The sequence below is a fragment of the Lipotes vexillifer genome, unplaced genomic scaffold, assembly GCF_000442215.2.
Source record: "Lipotes vexillifer unplaced genomic scaffold, Lipotes_vexillifer_v1.1 scaffold343, whole genome shotgun sequence".
Taxonomy (NCBI): Eukaryota; Metazoa; Chordata; class Mammalia; order Artiodactyla; family Lipotidae; genus Lipotes; species Lipotes vexillifer.
In genome coordinates, this window is record NW_006777506.1 from 1,351,783 (window position 1) to 1,377,443 (window position 25,661).

General features: G+C 36.7%; 1 protein-coding gene across 1 annotated transcript in view; it reads left to right on the plus strand.

The window, feature by feature from the left end:
• Window positions 1-25,661, plus strand: part of HMCN1 (hemicentin 1) — a 543,624-nt gene that overhangs the window by 355,244 nt on the left and 162,719 nt on the right. The window contains 6 exon segments of the mRNA XM_007451144.1: window positions 5-118; window positions 689-775; window positions 16,050-16,241; window positions 19,750-19,923; window positions 21,209-21,322; window positions 22,156-22,301. Of these exon segments, the coding sequence (XP_007451206.1) occupies window positions 5-118; window positions 689-775; window positions 16,050-16,241; window positions 19,750-19,923; window positions 21,209-21,322; window positions 22,156-22,301 (827 nt within the window).

A 25,661-nucleotide genomic window follows, 5' to 3' on the forward strand; every position in this document is an offset into this window, starting at 1 on the left:
CCAGGAGGAAGGACTCTGCGGTTGATACAGACCAGAATGGAAGATGCTGGCCAGTATACTTGTGTTGTAAGGAATGCAGCTGGTGAAGAAAGAAAAACCTTTGGGCTTTCAGTATTAGGTATTTATATAACTTATAATATCTAGACAAAATAAAATTGTCTTAAATACATTCTGGAAGCAGAGTGAAAATTTATCTGCAGCTTGAACTTACATTTATGTATTCTTTGGCCCCTGGACTGTCACTCTTGGCAAGAATTCAATGTTAGAATGGTTTGTACGTAATCAGTTGGATTAAAATGGCTGAAATGCCATGTCTTATCAGTTCACAATTGTTCAACAGTGTTCTAAGACTCTGATAACTTGTTTAATGTGAGTGCTTATCAGAGTTATAGAGGGAGAAATAAGTGTCTAATAGATTTTGTTACTCATTGACTTGTTGACATATTTATCCAGATTTTATGGTTTACATACAATAAAATTCATTATAATTGAATTTATGACATATAACTTTATAGTATATCTTAGAATTGAGCAAACAATATGATAACATTATTCTAGTAAACAAATACTAATGAGAATTTGGAGGGATTGTTTTAAAGGGTACAGCCTAATAAAAAATAGGAAAATAGATGCTTATAAATAACCATTCTGCTGTTAGAACTGTTACTTTTTCTGTCTTTTTTTTTAGTACCACCTCACATTGTGGGTGAAAATACATTTGAAGATGTGAAGGTAAAAGAGAAACAGAGTGTTGCATTGACTTGTGAAGTGACAGGTAAGGGGCTCAGCTCTTGCATATCTGCTCAACTCACTGGTTATTCATTGCCTCCACTTATCTCTTAGTTGAGAAAAATCAAGCATTTGACCTTGAATTCTAGCCCAGTATAGATGCTAGAAGTATAGGAGGAAACCTTTCAGATTCTGTGGAGATAAAAAGGAAACTCCTACACTGAAAAAAGGAAGGAAGGAAGGAGAGAGGGAGTAGGGGAGGAAGGAAAGCAAGGAAGAGAGAGAGACAGAAAAAGACACATTAGTCTTTTCTTTCAACTCAATAAATTATTATTTCTTTTTTTAATCCTGTTCCTACTTGTGGGTAAGATTTCCTGTCCCACCTCCTCTTATTTTTTCTTTCCTTCCCTATGTTTGTACCTTCCTTTCCTTTTTATTGTTTTCTTAAATTTTATTTCAAAGCAATAGGAATTTTGGTGAAAGTATAGCATCACTGATAGTGGGAATTACCCAAGATCAAAACTGTCACCTTTTGTAAAGCATGTTTGCATATTACAAAGGAAATGGAGAAGAGTAAAAATAAAAATGAAAATTCTAAACGCAATTTCACCAGCTTTACCAGTGAATCATTGTGTTGCATGTAATAAAAATAAACAGATCTCTAAGAGAATGTGTTCAAGACTGTCTTTTTAGTAAAGGCACAACCTTGCAGTTTTAATGGAACGACTAGAGCAGTCCATACTTTTTGTAGAAAGCAAGTGTTTTAAGGAAGATTCAATTAATTTCTTATTTCGTTGTTTACATGCCTTGCATGAGCGATACATTTAAGTAAGCAAGGAAATATTTTCATTTTAAGAAAGACAGATATAAAAAGTGTCACATATACTATTACTTAACCTGTTTTCCTTTTTTTCTTGCAATGATGTGGTAACAAATATTGCATAGAGAACAGCTGCCTAAATTTTGTAGCATCCCATCTTGAGCCTTCCAGTTTGTTTTCTTTAATGTTGACATTTGTTTTTTTAAGATATTTCTTTTTTATTCTTACTTTCAGTTTCATTGAGATATAATTGACATATAATATTGCATAAGTTTAAGGTGATTATACACACACACACACACACACACACACACACACACAAAATGATCACCACAATGTTTAGCTAACATCCATCACTGCACGTAGCTACACAACTTTTTTTCTTGTAATTAGAACTTTTAAGATCTACTCTCTTAGCAGCTTTCAGTTATACAATATGGTATTGTTAACTGTAATCACAATTATCATCTTATAACTGGAACTTTGTGCCTTCTGACCACCGTCATTCATTGCCGCACTTCTAACCTCCTACCTCTATAACCACTAATGGGTTCTCAGTTTCTGTGAGTTTGGTTTTATTAAATTTCACGTATAAGTGAGAACATACAGTATGTCTTTCTCTGTCTGACTTATTTCCCTTAGTATAATGTCCTCGAGGTTTATCTGTGTTGTCAAAAATGATAGGATTTCCTTCTTTTTTCATGGCTGGATAATATTAAATTATATATATATAGTAAATAATATTAGTATTATATATTGTATAGTAATATTTAGTATTTAATAATAATATTAAATTATATGTATAATTTTATATATGTCACATTTTCTTTATCCAGTCATCTATCTATGGACACTTAGGCTGTTTCCATGTCTTGGCTATTGTGAATAATGCTGCATTGAACATGGGAGTGCAGATGTCTCTTTGAGATAGTGATTTCGTTTTCTTTGGATATATGCCTAGAAGTAGAATTGCTGCACATATGGTAGTTCTATTTTTAGTTTTTTGAGCAACCTTGATACTGTTTTCCATAGGGGCTATACCAATTTACATTCCCTCCAGAGGTGCACAGGGGTTCCCTTTTTTCCACATCCTCATCAACACTTGTCATGTCCTGTATTTTTGATAATAGCTATTCTAACAGGTGTGAGGTGATATCTCATTGTGGTTTTGATTTGCATTTCCTGGATGATTAGTGATGTTGAACAGCTTGTCTTGTACCCGTCAGCCATTTGAATATCTTCTTTGGAAAAACGTCTATTCAGGTCCTTTGCCACTTTTTTTTATTGAATCCTGTGTGTGTTTGTGTGTGTGTGTTTGCTATTGAGTTATATGCATTCCTTACATATTTTGGATATTAACCCCCTTATCAGATAGTGCTTTGCAAATATTTTTTCCCACTTTGTAGGTTGCCATTTAATTTTGTTGATGTTTTCTTTCGCTGTATAGAGCTTTTTAGTTGATGTAGGCCCATTTGTTTTTGCTTTTGTTGCTTATGCTTTTGGTGTCATATCACAGAAATCATTGCCAAGACCAATGTCAAGGAGCTTTGTTCCTATGCTTTCTCTTTTAATTTCAGCTGCTTTCTAAAAAATTTTTTATTATTTTATTTATTTTTTAATGTTTATTTATTTTTAATTTGTTTTTATTTTTTTATTTTATTTTTGGTTGCATTGGGTCTTCATTTCTGCGCACAGGCTTTCTTTAGTTGTGCCGAGCAGGGGCTTCTCTTGTTGCGGAGCACAGGCTCTAGGTGCTCAGGCTTCAGTAGTTGTGGCATGCAGGCTCAGTAGTTGTGGCTCACAGGCTCTAGAATGCTGGCTCAGTAGTTGTGGCTCACGAGCTTAGCAGCTCTGCAGCATGTAGGATCTTCCTGGACCAGGGATCGAACCCATGTCCCCTGCATTGGCAGGTGGATTCTTAACCACTGCGTCACCAGGGAAGTCCCTGTCCCTCTGTTTTCTTCCAGGAGTTTTATGGTTTCAGGTCTTACATTTAAGCCTTTGATACATTTCAAGTTAATTTTTGTGAGTGGTGTAAGACGCGGGTCTACTTTCCTTCTTTTGCATGTGAATATCCAATTTTCCCACTGCCATTTATTGAAGAGACTCTTTTTCCAATGAGTATTCTTGACCCTCTTGACTAATATTAGTTGATCGTATATGCATGGGTTTATTTCTGTGCTTATGATTCTGTTCCATTGGTATATTCGTCTTTTTTATGGCAGTACCTTACTGTTTTGATTACTGTAGCTTTGTAATTTAGTTTGAAGTCAGGACGTATGATGCCTCCAGCTCTTCTTTCTCAGGATTGCCTTGACTATTCAGTGTCTTTTGTGATTCCAAACAAATTTTAAGGGTTTTTTTTTCCATTTCTGTAAAAGATGCCTTTGGAATCTTCATAGAGATTGCACTGAACCTATAAATAGCTTTGGGTAATATGGACATTTTAACAATTTTAATTCTTTCAATCCATGAACACAAGATATCTTTCTGTTTATTTGTGTCTTCTTTTATTTATTTCATCAATGTTTTATAGTTTTCAATGTAGAGATCTTTCACCTCCTTGGTTAGATTTATTCCTAAGTTTTTGTGGGTTTTTTTGATGCTATTGTAAATGAGATTTTTTTTTTTAATTTCTTTTTCAGATCATTTGCTGTTAGTGTATAAAAATGTAGTAATATTTTTAATGTTGATTTTGTATCTGAAACTTTATTGCATTTGTTGATTAAAGCAAACAGTTTTTGGGTGGAGTCTTTAGGACTTTATATAAATAATCATGTCATCTACAAATAGAGAGAACTTTACTTCTTCCTTTCCAATTCTGATGCCTTTTATTTCTTTTTCTTGCCTGATTGTCTGGCTAGGACTTCCAATAAAGTGTTGAATAGGAATGATGAGAGTGGGCACCCTCATCTTGTTCATTTTTTTTTTTTTTTTTAACATCTTTATTGGGGTATAATTGCTTTACAATGGTGTGTTAGTTTCTGCTTTATAACAGAGTGAGTCAGTTATACATATACATATGTTCCCATATCTCTTCCCTCTTTGTCTCCCTCCCTCCCACCCTCCCTATCCCACCCCTCCAGACAGCCACAAAGAACCGAGCCGGTTTCCCTGTGCCATGCGGCTGCTTCCCACTGGCTATCTACCTTACGTTTGTTAGTATATATATGTCCATGTCTCTCTCTCGCCCTAACACACCTCACCCTTCCCCCTCCCCATATCCTCAAGTCTGTTCTCCAGTAGGTCTCTGTCTTTATTCCTGTTTTACCCCTAGGTTCTTCATAACATTTTTTTTTCTTAAATTCCATATATATGTGTTAGCATACGGTATTTGTCCTTCTCTTTCTGACTTACTTCACTCTGTATGACAGACTCTAGATCTATCCACCTCATTACAAATAGCTCAATTTCGTTTCTTTTTATGGCTGAGTAATATTCCATTGTATATATGTGCCACATCTTCTTTATCCATTCATCCGACGACGGGCACTTAGGTTGTTTCCATCTCCGGGCTATTGTAAATAGAGCTGCAATGAACATTTTGGTACATGACTCTTTCTGAATTCTGGTTTCCTCAGGGTATATACCTAGTAGTGGGATTGCTGGGTCATATGGTAGTTCTATTTGTAGTTTTTTAAGGAACCTCCATACTGTTCTCCATAGTGGCTGAACCAATTCACATTCCCACCAGCAGTGCAAGAGTGTTCCCTTTTCTCCACACCCTCTCCAGCATTTATTGTTTCTAGATTTTTTGATGATGGCCATTCTGACTGGTGTGAGATGATATCTCATTGTAGTTTTGATTTGCATTTCTCTAATGATTAATGATGTTGAGCATTCTTTCATGTGTTTGTTGGCAGTCTGTATATCTTCTTTGGAGAAATGTCTATTTAGGTCTTCTGCCCATTTTTGGATTGGGTTGTTTATTTTTTTGTTATTGAGCTGCATGAGCTGCCTGTAAATTTTAGAGATTAATCCTTTGTCAGTTGATTCATTTGCAAATATTTTCTCCCATTCTGAGGGCTGTCTTTTGGTCTTGTTTATGGTTTCCTTTGCTGTGCAAAAGCTTTGAAGTTTCATTAGGTCCCATTTGTTTATTTTTGTTTTTATCTCCATTACTCTAGGAGATGGGTCAAGAAGGATCTTGCTGTGATTTATGTCATAGAGTGTTCTGCCTATGTTTTCCTCTAAGAGTTTGATAGTTTCTGGCCTTACATTTAGGTCTTTAATCCATTTTGAGCTTATTTTTGTGTATGGTGTTAGGGAGTGATCTAATCTCATACTTTTACATGTACCTATCCAATTTTCCCAGCACCACTTATTGAAGAGGCTGTCCTTTCTCCACTGTATATTCCTGCCACCTTTATCAAAGATAAGGTGACCATATGTGCATGGGTTTATCTCTGGGCTTTCTATCCTATTCCATTGATCTATCTTTCTGTTTTTGTGCCAGTACCATACTGTCTTGATTACTGTAGCTTTGTAGTATAGTCTGAAGTCAGGCAGCCTGATTCCTCCAGCTCCATTTTTTGTTCTCAAGATTGCTTTGGCTATTCGGGGTCTTTTGTGTTTCCATACAAATTGTGAAATTTTTTGTTCTAGTTCTGTGAAAAATGCCAGTGGTAGTTTGATAGGGATTGCATTGAATCTATAGATTGCTTTGGGAAGTAGAGTCATTTTCACAATGTTGATTCTTCCAATCCAAGAACATGGTATATCTCTCCATCTGTTTGTATCATCTTTAATTTCTTTCATCAGTGTCTTATAATTTTCTGCATACAGGTCTTTTGTCTCCTTAGGTAGGTTTATTCCTAGATATTTTATTCTTTTTGTTGCAATGGTAAATGGGAGTGTTTTCTTGATTTCACTTTCAGATTTTTCATCATTAGTATATAGGAATGCCAGAGATTTCTGTGCATTAATTTTGTATCCTGCTACTTTACCAAATTCATTGATTAGCTCTAGTAGTTTTCTGGTAGCATCTTTAGGATTCTCTATGTATAGTATCATGTCATCTGCAAACAGTGACAGCTTTACTTCTTCTTTTCCGATTTGGATTCCTTTTATTTCCTTTTCTTCTCTGATTGCTGTGGCTAAAACTTCCAAAACTATGTTGAATAAGAGTGGTGAGAGTGGGCAACCTTGTCTTGTTCCTGACCTTAGTGGAAATGCTTTCAGTTTTTCGCCATTGAGGATGATGTTGGCTGTGGGCTTGTCATATACGGCCTTTATTATATTGAGGAAAGTTCCCTCTACACCTACTTTCTGCAGGGTTTTTATCATAAATGGGTGTTGAATTTTGTCAAAAGCTTTCTCTGCATCTATTGAGATGATCATATGGTTTTTCTCCTTCAATTTGTTAATATGGTTAATCACATTGATAGATTTGCGTATATTGAAGAATCCTTGCATTCCTGGAATAAACCCCACTTGATCATGGTGTATGATCCTTTTAATGTGCTGTTGGATTCTGTTTGCTAGTATTTTGTTGAGGATTTTTGCATCTATGTTCATCAGTGATATTGGCCTGTAGTTTTCTTTCTTTGTGACATCCTTGTCTGGTTTTGGTATCAAGGTGATGGTGGCCTCGTAGAATGAGTTTGGGAGTGTTCCTCCCTCTGCTATATTTTGGAAGAGTTTGAGAAGAATAGGTGTTAGCTCTTCTCTAAATGTTTGATAGAATTCGCCTGTGAAGCCATCTGGTCCTGGGCTTTTGTTTGTTGGAAGATTTTTAATCACAGTTTCAATTTCAGTGTTTGTGATTGGTCTGTTCATATTTTCTATTTCTTCCTGATTCAGTCTTGGCAGTTTGTGCATTTCTAAGAATTTGTCCATTTCTTCCAGATTGTCCATTTTATTGGCATAGAGTTGCTTGTAGTAATCCCTCATGATTTTTTGTATTTCTGCAGTGTCAGTTGTTACTTCTCCTTTTTCATTTCTGATTCTATTGATTTGAGTCTTCTCCCTTATTTTCTTGATGAGTCTGGCTAATGGTTTATCAATTTTGTTAATCTTCTCAAAGAACCAGCTTTTAGTTTTATTGATCTTTGCTATTGTTTCCTTCATTTCTTTTTCATTTATTTCTGATCTGATTTTTATGATTTCTTTCCTTCTGCTAACTCTGGGGTTTTTTTGTTCTTCTTTCTCTAATTGCTTGAGGTGCAAGGTTAGGTTGTTTATTCGAGATGTTTCCTGCTTCTTAAGGTGGGCTTGTATTGCTATAAACTTCCCTCTTAGAACTGCTTTTGCTGCATCCCATAGGTTTTGGGTCGTTGTATCTCCATTGTCATTTGTTTCTAGGTATTTTTTAATTTCCTCTTTGATTTCTTCAGTGATCACTTCGTTACTAAGTAGTGTATTGTTTAGCCTCCATGTGTTTGTATTTTTTACTGCTCTTTTCCTATAATTGATATCTAATCTCATGGCGTTGTGGTCGGAAAAGATACTTGATATAATTTCAATTTTCTTAAATTTACCAAGGCTTGATTTGTGACCCAAGATATGATCTATCCTGGAGAATGTTCCATGAGCACTTGAGAAAAATGTGTATTCTGTTGTTTTTGGATGGAGTGTCCTATAAATATCAATTAAGTCCATCCTGTTTAATGTATCATTTAAAGCTTGTGTTTCCTTATTTATTTTCATTTTGGATGATCTGTCCATTGGTGAAAGTGGGGTGTTGAAGTCCCCTACTATGAATGTGTTACTGTCGATTTCCCCTTTTATGGCTGCTAGTTTTTGCCTTATGTATTGAGGTGCTCCTATGTTGGGTGCATAAATATTTACAATTGTTATATCTTCTTCTTGGATCGATCCCTTAATCATTATGTAGTGTCCTTCTTTGTCTCTTCTGATAGTCCTTATTTTAAAGTCTATTTTGTCTGATATGAGAATTGCTACTCCAGCTTTCTTTTGGTTTCCATTTGCATGGAATATCTTTTTCCATCCCCTTACTTTCAGTCTGTATGTGTCTCTAGGTCTGAAGTGGGTCTCTTGTAGACAGCATATATATGGGTCTTGTTTTTGTATCCATTCAGCCAATCTGTGTCTTTTGGTGGGAGCATTTAGTCCATTTACATTTAAGGTAATTATCGATATGTATGTTCCTATTCCCATTTTCTAAATTGTTTTGGGTTCGTTATTATAGGACTTTTCCTTCTCTTGTGTTTTTGTCTAGAGAAGTTCCTTTAGCATTTGTTGTAAAGCTGGTTTGGTGGTGCTGAACTCTCTCAGCTTTTGCTTGTCTGTAAAGGTTTTAATTTCTCCATCAAATCTGAATGAGATCCTTGCTGGGTAGAGTAATCTTGGTTGCAGGTTTTTCTCCTTCATCACTTTCAGTATGTCCTGCCACTCCCTTCTGGCTTGTAGAGTTTCTGCTGAGAGATCAGCTGTTAACCTTATGGGGATTCCCTTGTGTGTTATTTGTTGTTTTTCCCTTGCTGCTTTTAATATGCTTTCTTTGTATTTAGTTTTTGACAGTTTGATTAATATGTGTCTTGGCGTATTTCTCCTTGAATTTATCCTGTATGGGACTCTCTGTGCTTCCTGGACTTGATTAACGATTTCCTTTCCCATATTAGGGAAGTTTTCAACTATAATCTCTTCAAATATTTTCTCAGTCCCTTTCTTTTTCTCTTCTTCTTCTGGAACCCCTATAATTCGAATGTTGGTGCGTTTAATGTTGTCCCAGAGGTCTCTGAGACTGTCCTCAGTTCTTTTCATTCTTTTTTCTTTATTCTGCTCTGCAGTAGTTATTTCCACTATTTTATCTTCCAGGTCACTTATCCGTTCTTCTGCCTCATTTATTCTGCTATTGATCCCATCTAGAGTATTTTTCATTTCATTTATTGTGTTGTTCATCATTGTCTGTTTCATCTTTATTTCTTCTAGGTCCTTGTTAACTGCTTCTTGCATTTTGTCCATTCTATTTCCAAGATTTTGGATCATCTTTACTATCATTATTCTGAACTCTTTTTCAGGTAGACTGCCTATTTCCTCTTCATTTGTTAGGTCTGGTGGGTTTTTATCCTGCTCCTTCATCTGCTGTGTGTTTTTCTGTCTTCTCATTTTGCTTATCTTACTGTGATTGGGTTCACCTTTTTGCAGGCTGCAAGTTCGTAGCTCCCGTTGTTTTTGATGTCTGTCTCCAGTGGCTAAGGTTGGTTCAGTGCGTTGTGTAGGCTTCCTGGTGGAGGGGACTAGTGGCTGTGTTGTGGTGTATGAGGCTAGATCTTGTCTCTCTAGTGGGCAGGTCCACGTCTGGTGGTGTGTTTTGGGGTGTCTGTGGACTTATTATGATTTTAGGCAGCCTCTCTGCTAGTGGGTGGGGTTGTGTTCCTGTTTTGCTATATGGTTGGCATAGGTTGTCCAGCACTGTAGCTTGCTGGTCGTTGAGCGAAGCTGGGTGCTGGTGTTGAGATGGAGATCTCTGGGAGATTTTCGCCGTTTGATATTATGTGGGGCTGGGAGGTCTCTTCTTGACGAGTGTTCTGAAGTTGGCTCTCCCACCTCAGAGGCAGAGTCCTGACTCCTGGCTGGAGCAGCAAGAGCCTTTCATCCACTCGGCTCAGAATAAAAGGGAGAGAAAGTAGAGAGAATTAGTATAAGTAGGAGGAAATAGGAAAGAAAGAAAGAAAGAAAGAAAGAGAGGAGGGAAGGAAGGAAGGAGGGAAGGAAGAAAGAAAGAAAGAAGAAAAGAAAGGAAGAAGGCAAGAAGGAAAGAAAGGAGGGAGGGAGGGAGGAGGGAAGGAAGGAAGGAATGAGGGAAGGAAGGAAAAAATACAGAAAGAAAGAAGATACAGTAAAATAAAATAAAGTATAATAAAGTTATTGAATTAAAAAAATAATTATTTAGAGGAAAAAAAAAAGGGAAGGATAGAACCTTAGGACAAATGGTGGAAGCAAAGTTATAGAGACAAAATCTTACATAGAAGCATACACATATACCCTCACAAAAAGAGGTAAAGTGGAAAAAATCATAAAACTTGCTCTCCAAGTCCACCTCCTCAATTTGGGACGATTCGTTGTCTCAAAAAGGGAAGGAAGGAAGGAAAGATAGAAAGAAGGTAAAGTATAACAGAGTCCCCAGTCCTCTCCCTGAGCTCCGACCGAAACCGAAACCGAGCCTCAGCTCGCAGCCCCGCCCGCCCCGGCGGGTGAGCACACAAGCCTCTCGGGCTGGTGAGTGCCGGTCGGCACCGATCCTCTGTGCGGGAATCTCTCCGCTTTGCCCTCCGCACCCATGTTGCTGCGCTTTCCTCCGCGGCTCCGAAGCTCCCCGCTCCGCCTCACGCAATCTCTGCCCGCGAAGGGTCTTCCTAGTGTGTGGAGACCTTTCCTCCTTCACAGCTCCCTCCCACTGGTGCAGGTGCCGTCCCTATTCTATTGTCTCTGTTTTTAATTAATTTTTTCTTTTGCCCTACCCAGATACGTGGGGAGTTTCTTGCCTTTTGGGAGGTCTGAGGTCTTCTGCCAGCATTCAGTAGGTGTTCTGTAGGAGTTGTTCCACATGTAGATGTATTTCTGGTGTATTTGTGGGGAGGAAGGTGATCTCCGCGTCTTACTCCTCCGCCATCTTTCCACCGCCCCCCCTCATCTTGTTCTTGATCTTAAAAAACTTTCAGTCTTTCAGTACTCAGTATGATGTTATCTGCACATTTGTCATATGGCCTTTATTATGTTGAGGAATGTTCCTTCTATATACAATTTGTTGAGATTTTTTATCATAAATGGGTGTTGAATTTGGTCAGCTGCTTCTCTGCATCTATTGGGATGAGCATATGATTTTTATCTTTCATTCTACTGATATAATGTATTATACTGATTTGTGTATCTTGAACCATCCTTGCATCCCAGTGATGAATACCATTTGATCATGGTGTATGATCCTTTTAATTTGATGCTGAATTCAGTATTCTAGTATTTTCCGAGAATTTTGTATTTATATTCATCAGGGATATTGGCCTGTAGTTTTCTTTTCTTGTGGTGTCCTTACCTAACTTAGGTGTCAGGGAAATGCTGGCCTTGTAAAATGAGTTTGGGAATGTTCCCTCGTCAATTTTTGAAAGAGTTTGAGAAGACTTGATATTAATTCTTTATTCAACATTTGGTAAAAATTTATCACTGAAACCATCTGGTCCTAGATTTTCCTTGTTGGGAGGTTTTGACTTCTGGTTTAATCTCCTTACTAGTAATTGGTCTGTTCAGATTTTCCTTTTCTTCATGATTTAGTCTTGACAGCTTGTATATTTCTAGGAATTTACCCATTTCTCCTAGGTTGTCCAGTTTGTTGGCTATAGTTGTTGAGCGTAGTCTCTTATGATTCTTTGTATTTCTGTGGTATCAGTTGTAATGTCTCCTCTTTCATTTATAATCTTATTTATTTGGATCCTGTCTTTTTTTTTTTTCTTAGTCTAGCTAATGTTTTGTCAATTTTATCTTTTCAAAGAACCAATTCTTAGTTTTATTAATCTTTTCTATTGTTTCCTTTTACTCTATTTCGTTTATTTCTGCTCTAATTTTTATTATTCTCTTCCTTCTGCTAATTTTGGACTTAGTCTGTTTTTTTCCTAGTTCCTTGAGGTGTACTGTTAGATTTTTTTTAGAGATCTTATTTCTTCTGTGATGTATGCATTTATCAGTATAAATGTCTCTCTTAAAACTGCCTATGTTCTGTCCCTTAAGTTTCGGTGTGTTGTGTTTCCATTTTCATTTGTCTCAAGAAATTTTTTTTTCCCTTTTGATATCTTCTTTGATACATTGGTTGTTCAACAGTATGTTGTTTAATTTCCATTCATTTGTGTATTTTCCAGCTTTCTTCCTGTTATTGATTTCCAATTTCATATCATTGTGGTCATAAAAGACATTTGGTATGATTTCAGTCATTTTAGATTTACTGAGATTTGTTTTGTGGTCTAACATATGAGCTATCCTAGAAAATGTTCTATGTGTGCTTGAGAAGAATGTGTATTCTACTTTTGTTGTATAGAATGCTCTGTATGTGTCTGTTAGGTATATTGGGTCTATGGTAATTTTCAAATCTCTGATTTGTTATTGATTCTCTGACTGGATGATCTGTCCATTGTTGAGAGTGGGGTATTAAAGTCCCCAATTATTCTTTTTTCTTTTTTTTTTGTTTTTTTGTGGTACATGGGCCTCCCACTGTTGTGGCCTCTCCCGTTGCGGAGCACAGGCTCCGGACATGCAGGCTCAGCGCAGCGGTACTGAGATTTGTTTTGTGGTCTAACATATGAGCTATCCTAGAAAATGTTCTATGTGTGCTTGAGAAGAATGTGTATTCTACTTTTGTTGTATAGAATGCTCTGTATGTGTCTGTTAGGTATATTGGGTCTATGGTAATTTTCAAATCTCTGATTTGTTATTGATTCTCTGACTGGATGATCTGTCCATTGTTGAGAGTGGGGTATTAAAGTCCCCAATTATTCTTTTTTCTTTTTTTTTTGTTTTTTTGTGGTACATGGGCCTCCCACTGTTGTGGCCTCTCCCGTTGCGGAGCACAGGCTCCGGACATGCAGGCTCAGCGGCCATGGCTCATGGGCCCAGCCGCTCCGCAGCATATGGGATCTTCCCAGACCGGGACATGAACCCATGTCCCCCGCATCAGCAGGTGGACTCTCAACCACTGCGCCATCAGGGAAGCCCCCCACAACTATTATTTTATTGCTGCTTATTTCTCCTTTTATCTCTATTAGTATTTGCTTTATATATTTTGGTGCTCCAATATTGGGTGCATAAATATTTACAGTTATTATGTCTTTCTGATGGATTGACCCCTTTTTCATTGTCTCTTGCCTCTTTTGACCAATTTTAGCTTAAAGTCTAGGCTGATATAAGTATAGCTGCCCCAGCTTTCTTTTGGTTACCATGTTCTTGAAATATCTTTTTATATCCTTCTACTCTCAGTTCACATGTACCTCTAAAGCTAAAGTGAGTCTCTTGTAGGCAACATACTGTTGGATCTTGCTTTTTTTCCCTTTATTTAGCTATTCTATGTCTTTTGATTGGAGAATTTAATCCATTACATCTAAAGTAATTATTGCTAGGTAAGGCCTTACTATCTCCATTTTATTGGGGTTTTTAAATTGTTTTGTAGATCCTTTCTTCCTTGCTTCTTATCCTTCTCTTGTCATTTGATGCCTTTCTTAGCAATATGCTTTGAGTGCTTTATCATAACTTTTTGTGTAGCTATTAAAGATTTTTTTCCTTTGGTTAACACAGGCTTACATAAAATATATGTAGAACATCCTATTTTAAACTAATAATAACTTAACTTTGATAGCATACACAAACTGTACTTTTACGTCTCTTCCTCTCACATCTTAGGTTATTAATGTTACAATTTACATGTTTTTTATTTTGTGTATCTAATAGCAATTATAGATACAGCTATTTTTTTAATGTTTGTTTTTTTAATTTTAAAAGTGAGTTACGTATCACCATTACAGGGTTAGAGCATATGACTTTGACTACATATTTACCATTACCAGTGAGTTTTGCACATACATTTATGTGATTTTACGATGATAATTAGCATCCTTTTATTTCTGCTTGAGAGTGCCATTTTGAATTTCTTGTAAGATAGGTCTGGTGTGTTTTTTCTTTTTTTTGTTTCCCTCAGCTATTGCTTGTCTGGGAAAATCTTTATCTGTCATTTCATATTTTGCCAGCTATGGTATTCTTGGTGGACAGGCTTTTTTTCCAATATTTAGAATGTTTTATGCCATTCTCTCCTAGCCTTCTAAGTTTTTAAGAGAAATCTGCCTATACTCTTATGGGGGGTTCCCTTGTATGTGATGTGTTGCTTTCTTCTTACTACATTCAAATTTTAGTTATAATGTGTTTCAGTGTAGCCCTTTTTTAGTTCAATCTATTTGGGATCTTTTGTGCCTCATGAGTCTGGATGTCCGTTTGGGGAGTTTTCAGACATTATCACTTTAAATACACTTTCTGTTCCTTTCTCATTCTCCTCTCCTTCTTGGATTTCCATAATGTGTATATTGTTTTTGTAATGGTATTTCATAACTCCTGTAAGCTTTCTTCACTTTTCATTCTTTTTTCATTTTGATCCTCTGACTGGATAATTTCAAATGAACTATCTTCTAGTTTACTGATTCTTTCTTTTGCTTGGTCAGTTCTGAAGTTGAAGCTCTCTTTTGAATTCTTTAGTCCAGTCATTCTGTTCTTTAGCTCTAGTATTCATTTGTTTGATTGTGGGTTTTTTTATGATTTCTGTTTCTTTGTTGAACTTCTCATTTTGTTCATGCATTGTTTTCTTCATTTTGTTTACTAAACTTGATTTAGAGTATTATTCTGATTTCACAGTTCATAGATCTCCATTTTTTAGGGTCAGTTATTGAGTTATTGGAGCTTTATTAGTTTCCTGTGAGGTGTCATTTTTACCTGATTCCTTGTATTGGTGTCTGCACACTTGAGTAAAGGGTCTCTTATTCCAGACTTCACAGGTTTGCTTCAGCAGAGATTGTCCTTCACCGTTCAACTCAACTTGGGATTCTGGATGGGTCAGCTGGTAGCATCCTTGGTCAGGTGGGGTTTTCTCTCAGGGTCTCTATTTGGGTGAGGCCACTGCCTCTGCCTTAGATGTGAGGTCGGGACAGGGGGTGCCATTGGCTGGGAACAGTTGGATAGGACTGATGGTTTGGTTTCCTGCCCAAGTGCAACTGTAGAATAGGCCTGGGTTACCTGGATTCTCTGGTCATACTTCCTAGTTGGATAGGACTGTGTGCTATACTCAGCGGTTGGGTAGGCCTGTGAATTTGCTTTCCTGCCCAGGCAGGGCCATAGAACAAGCTCCATGGCCTTAATATGATATCATCCTAATCTTCTTTCCTAACAGAACTTGTTTTTATAGTTTTAAATTTTCAAAAAACAATGTTTGAGCAATTTAATATTTAACAAAAGTCCCATGAAAAATATGAAAAATCTTTTTTCTCTAGGCTATAAATATTAAAGGAATAATTAATATATATTTCTATTTTTCTACCTATCTATATATATCTATGCTAGAATCCTGGTATACATATCTGCTTGTTGAATTGTTTAATTAAAGTTTTTTTTCCTTTTTATACAACTTTCCCTCAAAAATAAAAATCTTCTTTAAAAATTTAATATGAATGCAAAGGTATTCATGAGTAATAATTTTAGTAAACATGTATACTCCATTATTTTTTAAGTGTATTTTACTATGAAAATAGTTAATTGTAATTGCCTAAGGTATGGTATAAATTTAGTTAAACACAGAGACTAACATAACTCTTTCACTTATAGATTTTTTAAATCATAGCATGATTATTATTATAAATTCAGTTATGTTTGCAAATTTATTTTAAAATGAATGGCTACTGCATTGTTTCAGAAGTGGAATATTTTAAAAGGGAAATGAATAAAAATGCATCCTTTTAGTTACCAACCGTAGACATGTGATTATTAGCCAACTCTCAGAAATGACTTTTTGTTATAGGGAATCCAGTGCCAGAAGTTACATGGCAGAAAGATGGGCAGTTCCTCAAAGAAGATGACACCCATCATCTTATGTCTGGTGGCCGTTTTCTTCACATTACCAATGCTCAAGTGTCACACACTGGAAGATATACATGTTTGGCTTCTAATACAGCTGGTGACAAGAGCAGAAGTTTCAGTCTTAATGTGTTGGGTAGGTATGAGCATTGCTGCAAATCTTGAAGAATCAGCCATGGCAATAGGCTAAATTCTCTTCTTCTTCTGTTTACTTAATATTTCTACCATAGAATTTCATTATTTCAGAAGGACCAGTGCTTGTGTTTGCTGGTTTTCTTTTATTAATTCATACATTCATTCATTACATTTGGCATACCTACTATATTCCAGGTACTGTGTTTTGTGCAAAGTACAACTATGAACAAGATAGACATTAAATAAGCAGTAGTAAAGGAAAAATAAATACTGGTCAAAAAGAAGCAGGTCAGCAGTGAAAGAGGATCACCATGAGATGTTTTATCATTTCTTTGTGGGACTCTGCCATTATTGGTAATTGCCCATACTGAAATCTCTGTTGGTAACTATGATGAAGGAGAGGAGATGCAGACAAGCACACCAAAATTGTATGCTTGCTCATGAGCGATAGTGAATTAACACAGTCCCTTGCGAGGTTGAAGGGTTCAAACAAAACAAAACATCATTAAAATGATTTTGTTTTAGAAGTGTGCTTTCCTCTGTCTTAAAACACATTTCCCCTCCTTCCCTTTGCCAACTTATGTAGCAGTATTGTGAGCAGAACATCTGCTCCTGCTGTGGTGAACAACTACTGTAGATTTTCTTTTTCTTAACATAATATGCTGCTCATCTGTCTTTATGTGTGTTTATCTGTGTCATTTGCTAACTCACTAATCCCTAAAAAATCTTAAAGGAAGAAAGTTGACAGGTATTGCTGTGCAGTAAATTACCTGGACATTGCAAATTTAGATATTTTGCCGTTTAATTAATAGCTATTTTTCCCAGATAAATCCCCTCCCCTTGAAATTAATATATAATGTGTAAATTATATTTTGTCAGTGATAAGCTATGAAGATTCCTAGATTAAAATGTAGACTGCAACTACAAGTGTAGGTTTTAAATCTCACATGGTTTCCTTCTGATTTAATACAGATTAGCTTGTACATTTGAATATCAAGCCTTTTGAGAGCAATAAAATCTACACCATGAAAAAATATGGAGGAGGAATGATGAAATAACTACACATTCAGTTTCTGCAGCATTAAACTTATACTTATGTCTTGGAAATGATATTAAAATAGATTCCTAATTTCTGCTCACGTTAGAAATTTAAAATGCACCACCTAAATGTATTGTATTTGATTACTAATATCAAAACACATTTCCTTCTACTTAAATAAACTGACCTATAATTGAGGATGCAAATTTTTGCAATTTTTTATTTGTTTGTATGTTTTGATAGTTATTGGCTAGGCTGGGGGAATATGTAGTCCCATACATAGAAACTCCTATATAGGACACAGCCCTCAGGCAGCTTACAGTCTAATTGAGTAGAAGAGATATATAGGCCAGAAATGTTGTCAGAATACTGGATAATGTATTAATAAGTGTCAAATAAATAGTATATATAAGTAACAATTACATAAAACTATAAACTCCCTAGGACAGAACCCTTTTTATCTTGAAAAGGATATAGCCCCAGCACCTAACAGCGGTGAATAACAGATGCGTGGATAAGTAAGAATGAGAGTTCATGAGCCAGTTGTCTCCTAACGCACCTGTCTTCCCTGCATGCCCATCAGCGTATGAAAGGCAAATGCCCCGCCCTGGATTTCTCCTCTCCTGTAGCCCATTGCTTCTCTTAGAGCTCTATGTTCCTCTTGCTTCCTTCCTCCTACCACTGACTCACCTCCCAATACTGGCTCATGTCCAAATCTATCCCTGTCCTCTGGAAACCTGATTTAAAACTCTTTCTGGCTCCTTTCAGTAACTGAAATCTGACTTCCCAAGAGACATTAGCTCCCTGGGTACTCTCTCCAGTGGAGATCACTTATACTTTACCCCAGGCATCTCAAGTCATGCTCTCTGACTATATTCCTTCCTCTGCCTCCTACCCCCTTCCTAGTTACTTATTTCTTATCATTTTCCCTCATTCATTGAAGATGAGGGATCTGAATTCAAGTCTTCTTTTCACCAGCTTCATATAAAATTGAGGCTATTCAGATGTGTGCACTGGCAATTTCCAGTCTACCCAGCCATAATTCAGTGTCTTTACCCTTTCTTTTCCCAGAGGGTGTTATCCTTTTTGTTCACAGGTACTGCTTCTGCTTAGGCCCTTGATCCTGTATCTTCCCCTCTTCTTTGGTGTGCCAGTCATGCCCACCATCTGCCTTACCTTCAGCCCTGCCTTCTACTGTCTCCATCACTTCATATAGTCACTACTCCCTGTCTATACTTCTTGTCCCACTAAATATGGGCTTCTTCCCACACCATTCTTGACACTGCTGTGGTGAAGACTACCCTGTTGTTAGATCCAACCAACATTGTTCAGTCCTTATCTTAATGTTTGGATATTATGTATCACTTTCTCCTGGACACTGCTCTTCCCCAGTTATCCTTGCACTGCTTTGGTTGCTCCCTTTCTCCCTCCTTTATGGACTCATACTTAATCTGTCTCTTAAACATTAGGTCCCCTCACGTTTTGTCCTTACTTCAGTGTTCATTTTACTCTAGATATTCTCATCAAGTAACAAAAACTTAATTCCCAGAGGTTTAATGATCATCTCTTATCAACTGGAGACTTTTTAAAATCCACACCTGCAGCCCTGATCCTTCTCCCAAGGTTCAGATTTCTGTATACAGTTGCTTGTTGGACATTTCTACCTGGAATTCTCACAAGCACTTAAAATTCAAGATATTCAGACTGAAAAAATCATCTCCCCCTCCTAAGTGAGCAAATCTTTCCATATTTCCTATTTATTTTGCTTTGTTGAAGTTTACCTAGGTTCATTCCCAAGCAATAAAATTGGAAGTTATATTTGACGTTGGTTTCTTTACCCCTTAAATTCTGTCATCAAATCCTGCCAGTTGATTTCCTAAATTTTTCTTTAGTTGCTCCCCCCTCTTTATGCCTTTCTTCACTGCTCTAGTTCAGGCCCTCACTATCTTTTATGGAACAAATGTACTTGTCTGTCTTTCCCCTGCTTCCAACATTGACCCCCTTGAATCCATCCTCTATATATTTCCTGCTTGCCCCTCATTGTTTACACTACTCTGCACCCAGTATGCTCCCTCCTCCTAGTAGTCTCTCTTCTTTCACCTTCTGACCACCACCAGTCCTTTGATGTTGAAATCCCCTCCATTAGGAGATCTTCCCTGATGAGAGTCCACACACCACGCCACACCTCAGATTGGATTGGATGCCATGCCCCCATATATCCTGCACCAAAATTCCCAGTATTGCCCATACTACATTGTGTTACGATTCCCTTTTATGTGTCATCTCCTCCATTACTCTGTGAGCTTTTTGAGGTTCTCACTGCTTTTGTGTAGAATGAGGACACTAATCAGTTGTTTCTGTAACTGTTAGGGAATGGAATTACACAAGTAAGTACTATGGAAACTTAGAAAAGTACAAATAAAGAAATTTCTGAATATATTTCTTTGATCAAGTTTTAAATCTTTTTCAGTATCTCCTACAATTGCTGGTGTTGATAGCGATGGCATCCCTGAAGATGTCACTGTTATCCTTAACAGCCCCACATCTTTGATCTGTGAAGCTTATTCATATCCCCCAGCCACCATCACCTGGTTTAAGAATGGAACTCCTTTAGAATCCAACCGAAATATCCGTATTCTTCCAGGTAATTAGCTTACTTCAGATGCCCAAGTTGCATTTGTGCCATTTACTTTTACAGAAGAACAGAATCATTGACTATTTTTATAAAAGTACTTAATGTTGTTGCTGGTATTGTACTATTGCTATCTTATTTTTTAGTATTTTGTATGTATGTTGTAATCTAAGTTATCTAAAATTACTTTTTGAAAGACCAATAAAGTAAATAAAAGGCAAGTAAATAAATACTACAGTGTAATTAATTGCTCAAATATAATGTAGAATGCCAAGAAGAGTAGAAATTCACTTTTTGTTGAATTGACCCTTGAAGGTTAGTATTTAGATTGACAGAGTTTATTTATTCCTCTTTAATACCTGACAATATGTATGAAAACAGAAAGAATTTAAAAGTATGATCACTGGCTGTAAGAAATTTATAGAGATAATACATGTGAAAGTTAATTAACAACAGGAATCCGTGAATAATCATGGGTTCTGAATAGTCATAGGTTATGATAAATGGGATAGTGACAAGTTTTATAAGAATTCAAAAGAAGGAATGGCCACTGTGGGCTGAAACAGTCAGGAAATGCTTTGTCATAGACAGAACTTGAACCAAACCTTAAAGAAAGTTATAGAATTTTGTTAGTTGGAAATGAGTTAGGAGAGATTTCAGATCCTTCAGGATGTCTAGTGTGGGAAAGTACGAAGGAGAATGGCATATCTATGTGCAAGTAATAATAAACAGACTCCTCACCTCCTTCTTGAGTGGAGACATTGTGTGTACATTTGGGTATGGCATGGAAGGGGGCAGGTAGGAGATAAGATCAGGAAGGAATATTGGAGCCATGTTTTAAATACCTGGATTTGAGAGTTTGACTTTATACTTTAGTCAATTGAGAACCACTGAAGATTTTTAGGAAGAAAGATACCATAATAAAAATTGTGTTTTAGCAAGATCAATCTCTACTGATAGGCAAGGTAGATGAGAGGAAGAAGATGACAAAAGCAGAAGACCTATTTGTGAAGAGAGTAAAATAAGAACCTTAATTACAGTGTGTGCAGAGAGGTAGGGGAGGGTCAGAGTGAGCACGAGGGTCATTACCACGGAGGACCATCGTGGACTTAGTGAATGTCTCCATCCAGCAAGTAATGCCCATCTGTATTGTAGTTTGCCTATGTCAAATGTCTCTTACAGAATTGGCACAGGGAAGAAGAAATGTGTTAATAGTAAGAACTAAAACCTGGTGGTTTGTGCAAACCCTGCTGCCACTGTGACTTCAGAGATTCTTTGGTGTTCCATTGCTTTTCAGGAGGTAGGACTCTGCAGATCCTAAATGCACAGGAGGACAGTGCTGGGAGATACTCTTGTGTAGCCACTAATGAGGCCGGAGAGATGATAAAGTACTATGAAGTGAAGGTCTACAGTAAGTCCCGAAAGAACACTATGTTCCTAGTTTTCTCCAGGTTTTCTAACTTTTTTAATTCTGTTTTTCATTATGGGTTCATAATTATTTATATTCATCATTAGAGTTTATCATTTATCCAGCTTGCTTCATTAAGATGGAAGTTGAATTAAGCAATGTGCCCATGACTTCAATTGCTTAAAGCTGTGAAAGCCCACTGAATCTGCTGTCTTCAACTTTTTGGAGAACTTGTCAGTGGCACTTCCTTAAGTTTCTCTATTTTTTTCTCGTGAATTACCCTCTTCTGAATTCTGCTGCATATAAGTACTTGCATGCACAAAACTCTTCCTTAAATATATATGCTCTATTCAGCAGCCTACGATGAGTTTGTCATTGACTTTGGGCTAATCCACTGTACATTGACCTATTAAAAAAAATTACGCTACCACTCATAGGCAAAAAATTTCAGAATTTTGTTTTTAAAAAGGAAGAGCATCTTTTTTATTCTCTTTTGTTCTTTGAATCATTCCCCTTAGTGACTAATAAAATGCATTCTATGGGTCATACTCAGACTGTGTCTGGGGACCCGGAACAGCCTAAACTAACTGTTCTGTGAAGGACATTAACCTCATTGGCAGTATTATAATGATGAGGAGAGAAAGGTAGTTTTCTTCACATTCTGTATATGAACACTGCCATTTCATAAGATGCTAACTTGGGTCCTTGATGAAAGGAGAGCATAGAAGATGCCTAAGTTATTTCCTTGTTTTCTTATTAAGTGATCCTCACTGTGTTCCATGTCATTCCATTTAAAAGAACTAATGTTTAATACTTTAATATTCGTGTTTATGCAGTTCCACCCATAATCAGTAAAAGAGACCTCCTGGGGCCAGGTGTTTCCCCCAGAGAAGTGAAGATCAAAGTAAACAACACCCTGACCTTGGAATGTGAAGCCTATGCAATTCCTTCTGCCTCTCTCAGCTGGTACAAGGATGGACAGGCCAGTCAAGTTTTTTCATTTGCTGATGTTTTTTTATAGACTAAAACAGCCAGTTAAATTAAAAAAAACAAAACACCCAGACACAGATAACTCAGAGAATCAATGTGACCTTAAAATTAGCAGAATCCCATGCTCCTAGAGTATAAAAAACTGCAAAAAATTTGAACCGTGTTCAACAATTTTAGTATTATTTCATCACTCTAAAGTTTGAAGGACTGTTTTAATACACATTAGCAATTGTCTTGGAAAATCCAGCCACCTTCCCACTGGGGAATGGTTTTTGTGCTCTGTGGTTTTTCAGAGTAAGTAAACTTTGTGGAGAAGAAACACGAAGACAGTGCTGAGCCAGATTAGAATGATAGGTATAACACAGGTGCTAAGTTTATTCAGAACTTTCTCTAAACACCTTTAACTCTTTCACAAAGGGTAACATTTTTAATGTTCCAAGATGAAAAAAATAAGCTAAACGTGATGATTAAGTGTTCAATACAATTAATTGGGGGCAATGAAGAACTTTCAATAAAAAAGACACATCCTTCAGTTATGTAATCTGGCTTTCAGACCACACGCCCTTATTTCTCATTCAACTTATTTTCTAACATGCATGTTCAAAAAACACATGTGCTGGTGTTTTAAGACCAAAATAGATTTTTTTTTTAGCTGCTGTTAACACTCTGCTTAATACAGATGTGACATAGCTAAGCTGATGTTTATCCTGTTTTACACATAATCAACCAAATGGTCAGTCAAATTCCAGTTGTAGATGTTCAGGTCAGAGTCATGATTTAAGATGCAGAAAGATATAACTTTATTATTTCAGATCACAGATGGATTTTGCAATCCTGGCAGCGAGGAAAAAAAATATCTCATAAAATAAGCAAGTTTCATCTGGAAGCCATTGCAAAAGGAAAAATATGGAACTCCCACCATGTTCTGTTTACAGTTTCTTTTCTGACTACAAGCACACTTCATGGTACAATATCAACTCTGTATGAGTTGGCATGGAAACAATTCCTTTCACCTTTCAAACTTTAATATTTTATTTTTAATTTTACCTAAAACCTTTTCATTCCTTGCATTTTATACCCATGCACACATATATACAAGCACATATACACATAAAAGTTGGATAAAGTCTAGATTTGTACTAGGAATTAGGGCTGTTGTTTTTTTAATTTCATAATGAATAGTTAAATTAATTTCACATCCAGACTGAAATTGATCTAATTATGATGCTTTAGTTAAATTGCTGAATTTTTCAAGATTTGGGATTGGTCCCCTAAAATGTGTACAAAAAATACTGGGTTTTGTTTATTTTCCATATCATTTCTTCTGCTAGCTCAGTTCTCAGATAAGCAACACTACTTGAGTGAAACAGTGTTTTTGAGAAAAGCCACCAAAAATATTGGCAGCATTAACCACAATAAGTTTTGATAGAATCTATATGTTTTGTTTATTCATGCTCTGAAGTTTTTCTTTGACATGGAAAGTTTAAATTATACTATTTTTATATGTGATGTAATGTTAATAATGATACATTGCGTCCCAAATTATTTATTGAGCACATAGTGTGTGCCAAACACTATTTTAGGTGCAGGTGATACAGCTATGAAGGAAACAGACAAAAATCTCTGCTCATATGGAGTTTTGGGGGGAGGGGAAAACTAAACAAACAAGAAAAGCATACAGTGTGCCAGATAAGGTAAATGTTATGAAGAAAATTCAGTCAGGAAGAATAGGGAGTGTGAAGGATGTGATCTTTTACAATAGGGAAGGCCTCACTGATAAGGTGATATTTGAGCAGAAACTCAACAGAAACTGAAGGAAGCAGACATAAGATATCTGAGAGGAAAATATTCTAGAGAGACTAGCAAGGGGCAAAGGCCCTGAGGCATTTGGCTGGAGTGCAGTGATCACAGAGAAAGGTGAGAGCTAGGGTTAAATCATACTGCTTGTAGATCAGTTGGCCTTATTCTGATGGAAAGCTCCTGGAAAATTCTGAACACAGGAGTGATGTGATCTGACTTAAGGCTTTAAAAAGATTATATTGGCTTCTTTACTAGTTGAAGAAGAATGGGGTCCAGAAATGAATTTATTGCCATGGTGCAGGAGACAGATGGTGATTGCTTGGATGAAGGTGGTAGCAGGATGTGAGGGAAAGAGATGAGTCAAAGATGAGTCCAAGGTTTTGCATGAGATCACTAGAAGAGTGAGTTTAGGTAGAAAGAGAAGAGGTCCAAGGATCAAGCCCTGGGGTACTCCTACATTTAGAGGTTGTGGGGCAGAGAGTGATGTGTCCTAAAAGAAGGGGAAAAAAAGTTTTCAAAATAAAGACCAGTTAAACCATGTTAAATCACACTGATCAGGTAAAATAAAGACTGAGAATTGATCAGTAAATTAGCAACATGGATGTCACTTGTCATGTGACCTTGACAACATCATTTTGGTCAAGTAGAGATGGTGAAAGCCTTATCGGAGGATTCAAGAAAAGATGGAAGGAAATGGAGACAGCAAAGGTAGAAAACTTTTTAAAGTCATTGGCTATAAAGCAGAATAGAAAAATGTGGAGTTAGGCTGCAGTCTAATGAGATTTTTTTAATGCGGAAATTATACTGTTGTATACACATTGAAATCATCCAGTGGATTAAAGCAGCTGATGATGACTCACATGAGAGAGGACACAGTTGCTGGAGGAATGTTCTTGAGTAGATCAGGGGATGTTCAGAATGGACAGAAACTGGTATTAACCAGTTTTTCCAGGGGAATAAAATAAAGGGAGAGGGGGCAAAAGAGTTGATTTTTTTATAGAAGTTTATACAAGGAGTGATTTGCCATAATAGACCTTCTCTGGGTCAGGAGGAGAATGAGTGATAGGGAACAGATTGCAAGTTCAGTGAATTTTGGGTCCTCCCATGGGATCGAAAAATAATGGGAGTTGGGATTCTAGAGGAAAAGAGTTAGTAAGTTAAGAGGTGATGGTCAGAAGGTGAGAACTTGAAACTGAGATTCTGAAGAGATGTGATTATTGGTAATTAGAAGTTCTAGGTATGACTCTCCTATTGAGTGGCTGAGAGAGTGTTGGGGCAAAAAAAAATAGAGAGGAGGTCAGGGAGCTGAGAGCGCAAAGCATTGGATGACTGTCTATGTGGGTATTGAAATCACCAAGAATTATGAGAAGAGTGTCATTGGAAGGAGTAACAGTGAGCCAGGAACTAAAATTTTCAAGGAATAAGAGTGAATTTAGTATATTCGGAAATGTTTAGAAGATGAGAAATGTCGTATTAAATGTCGGTAATGTTTTCAGTAAAACATCATAATATAAATATATCTAGGTTAAATTTTCTCATTTATGAAGTAATG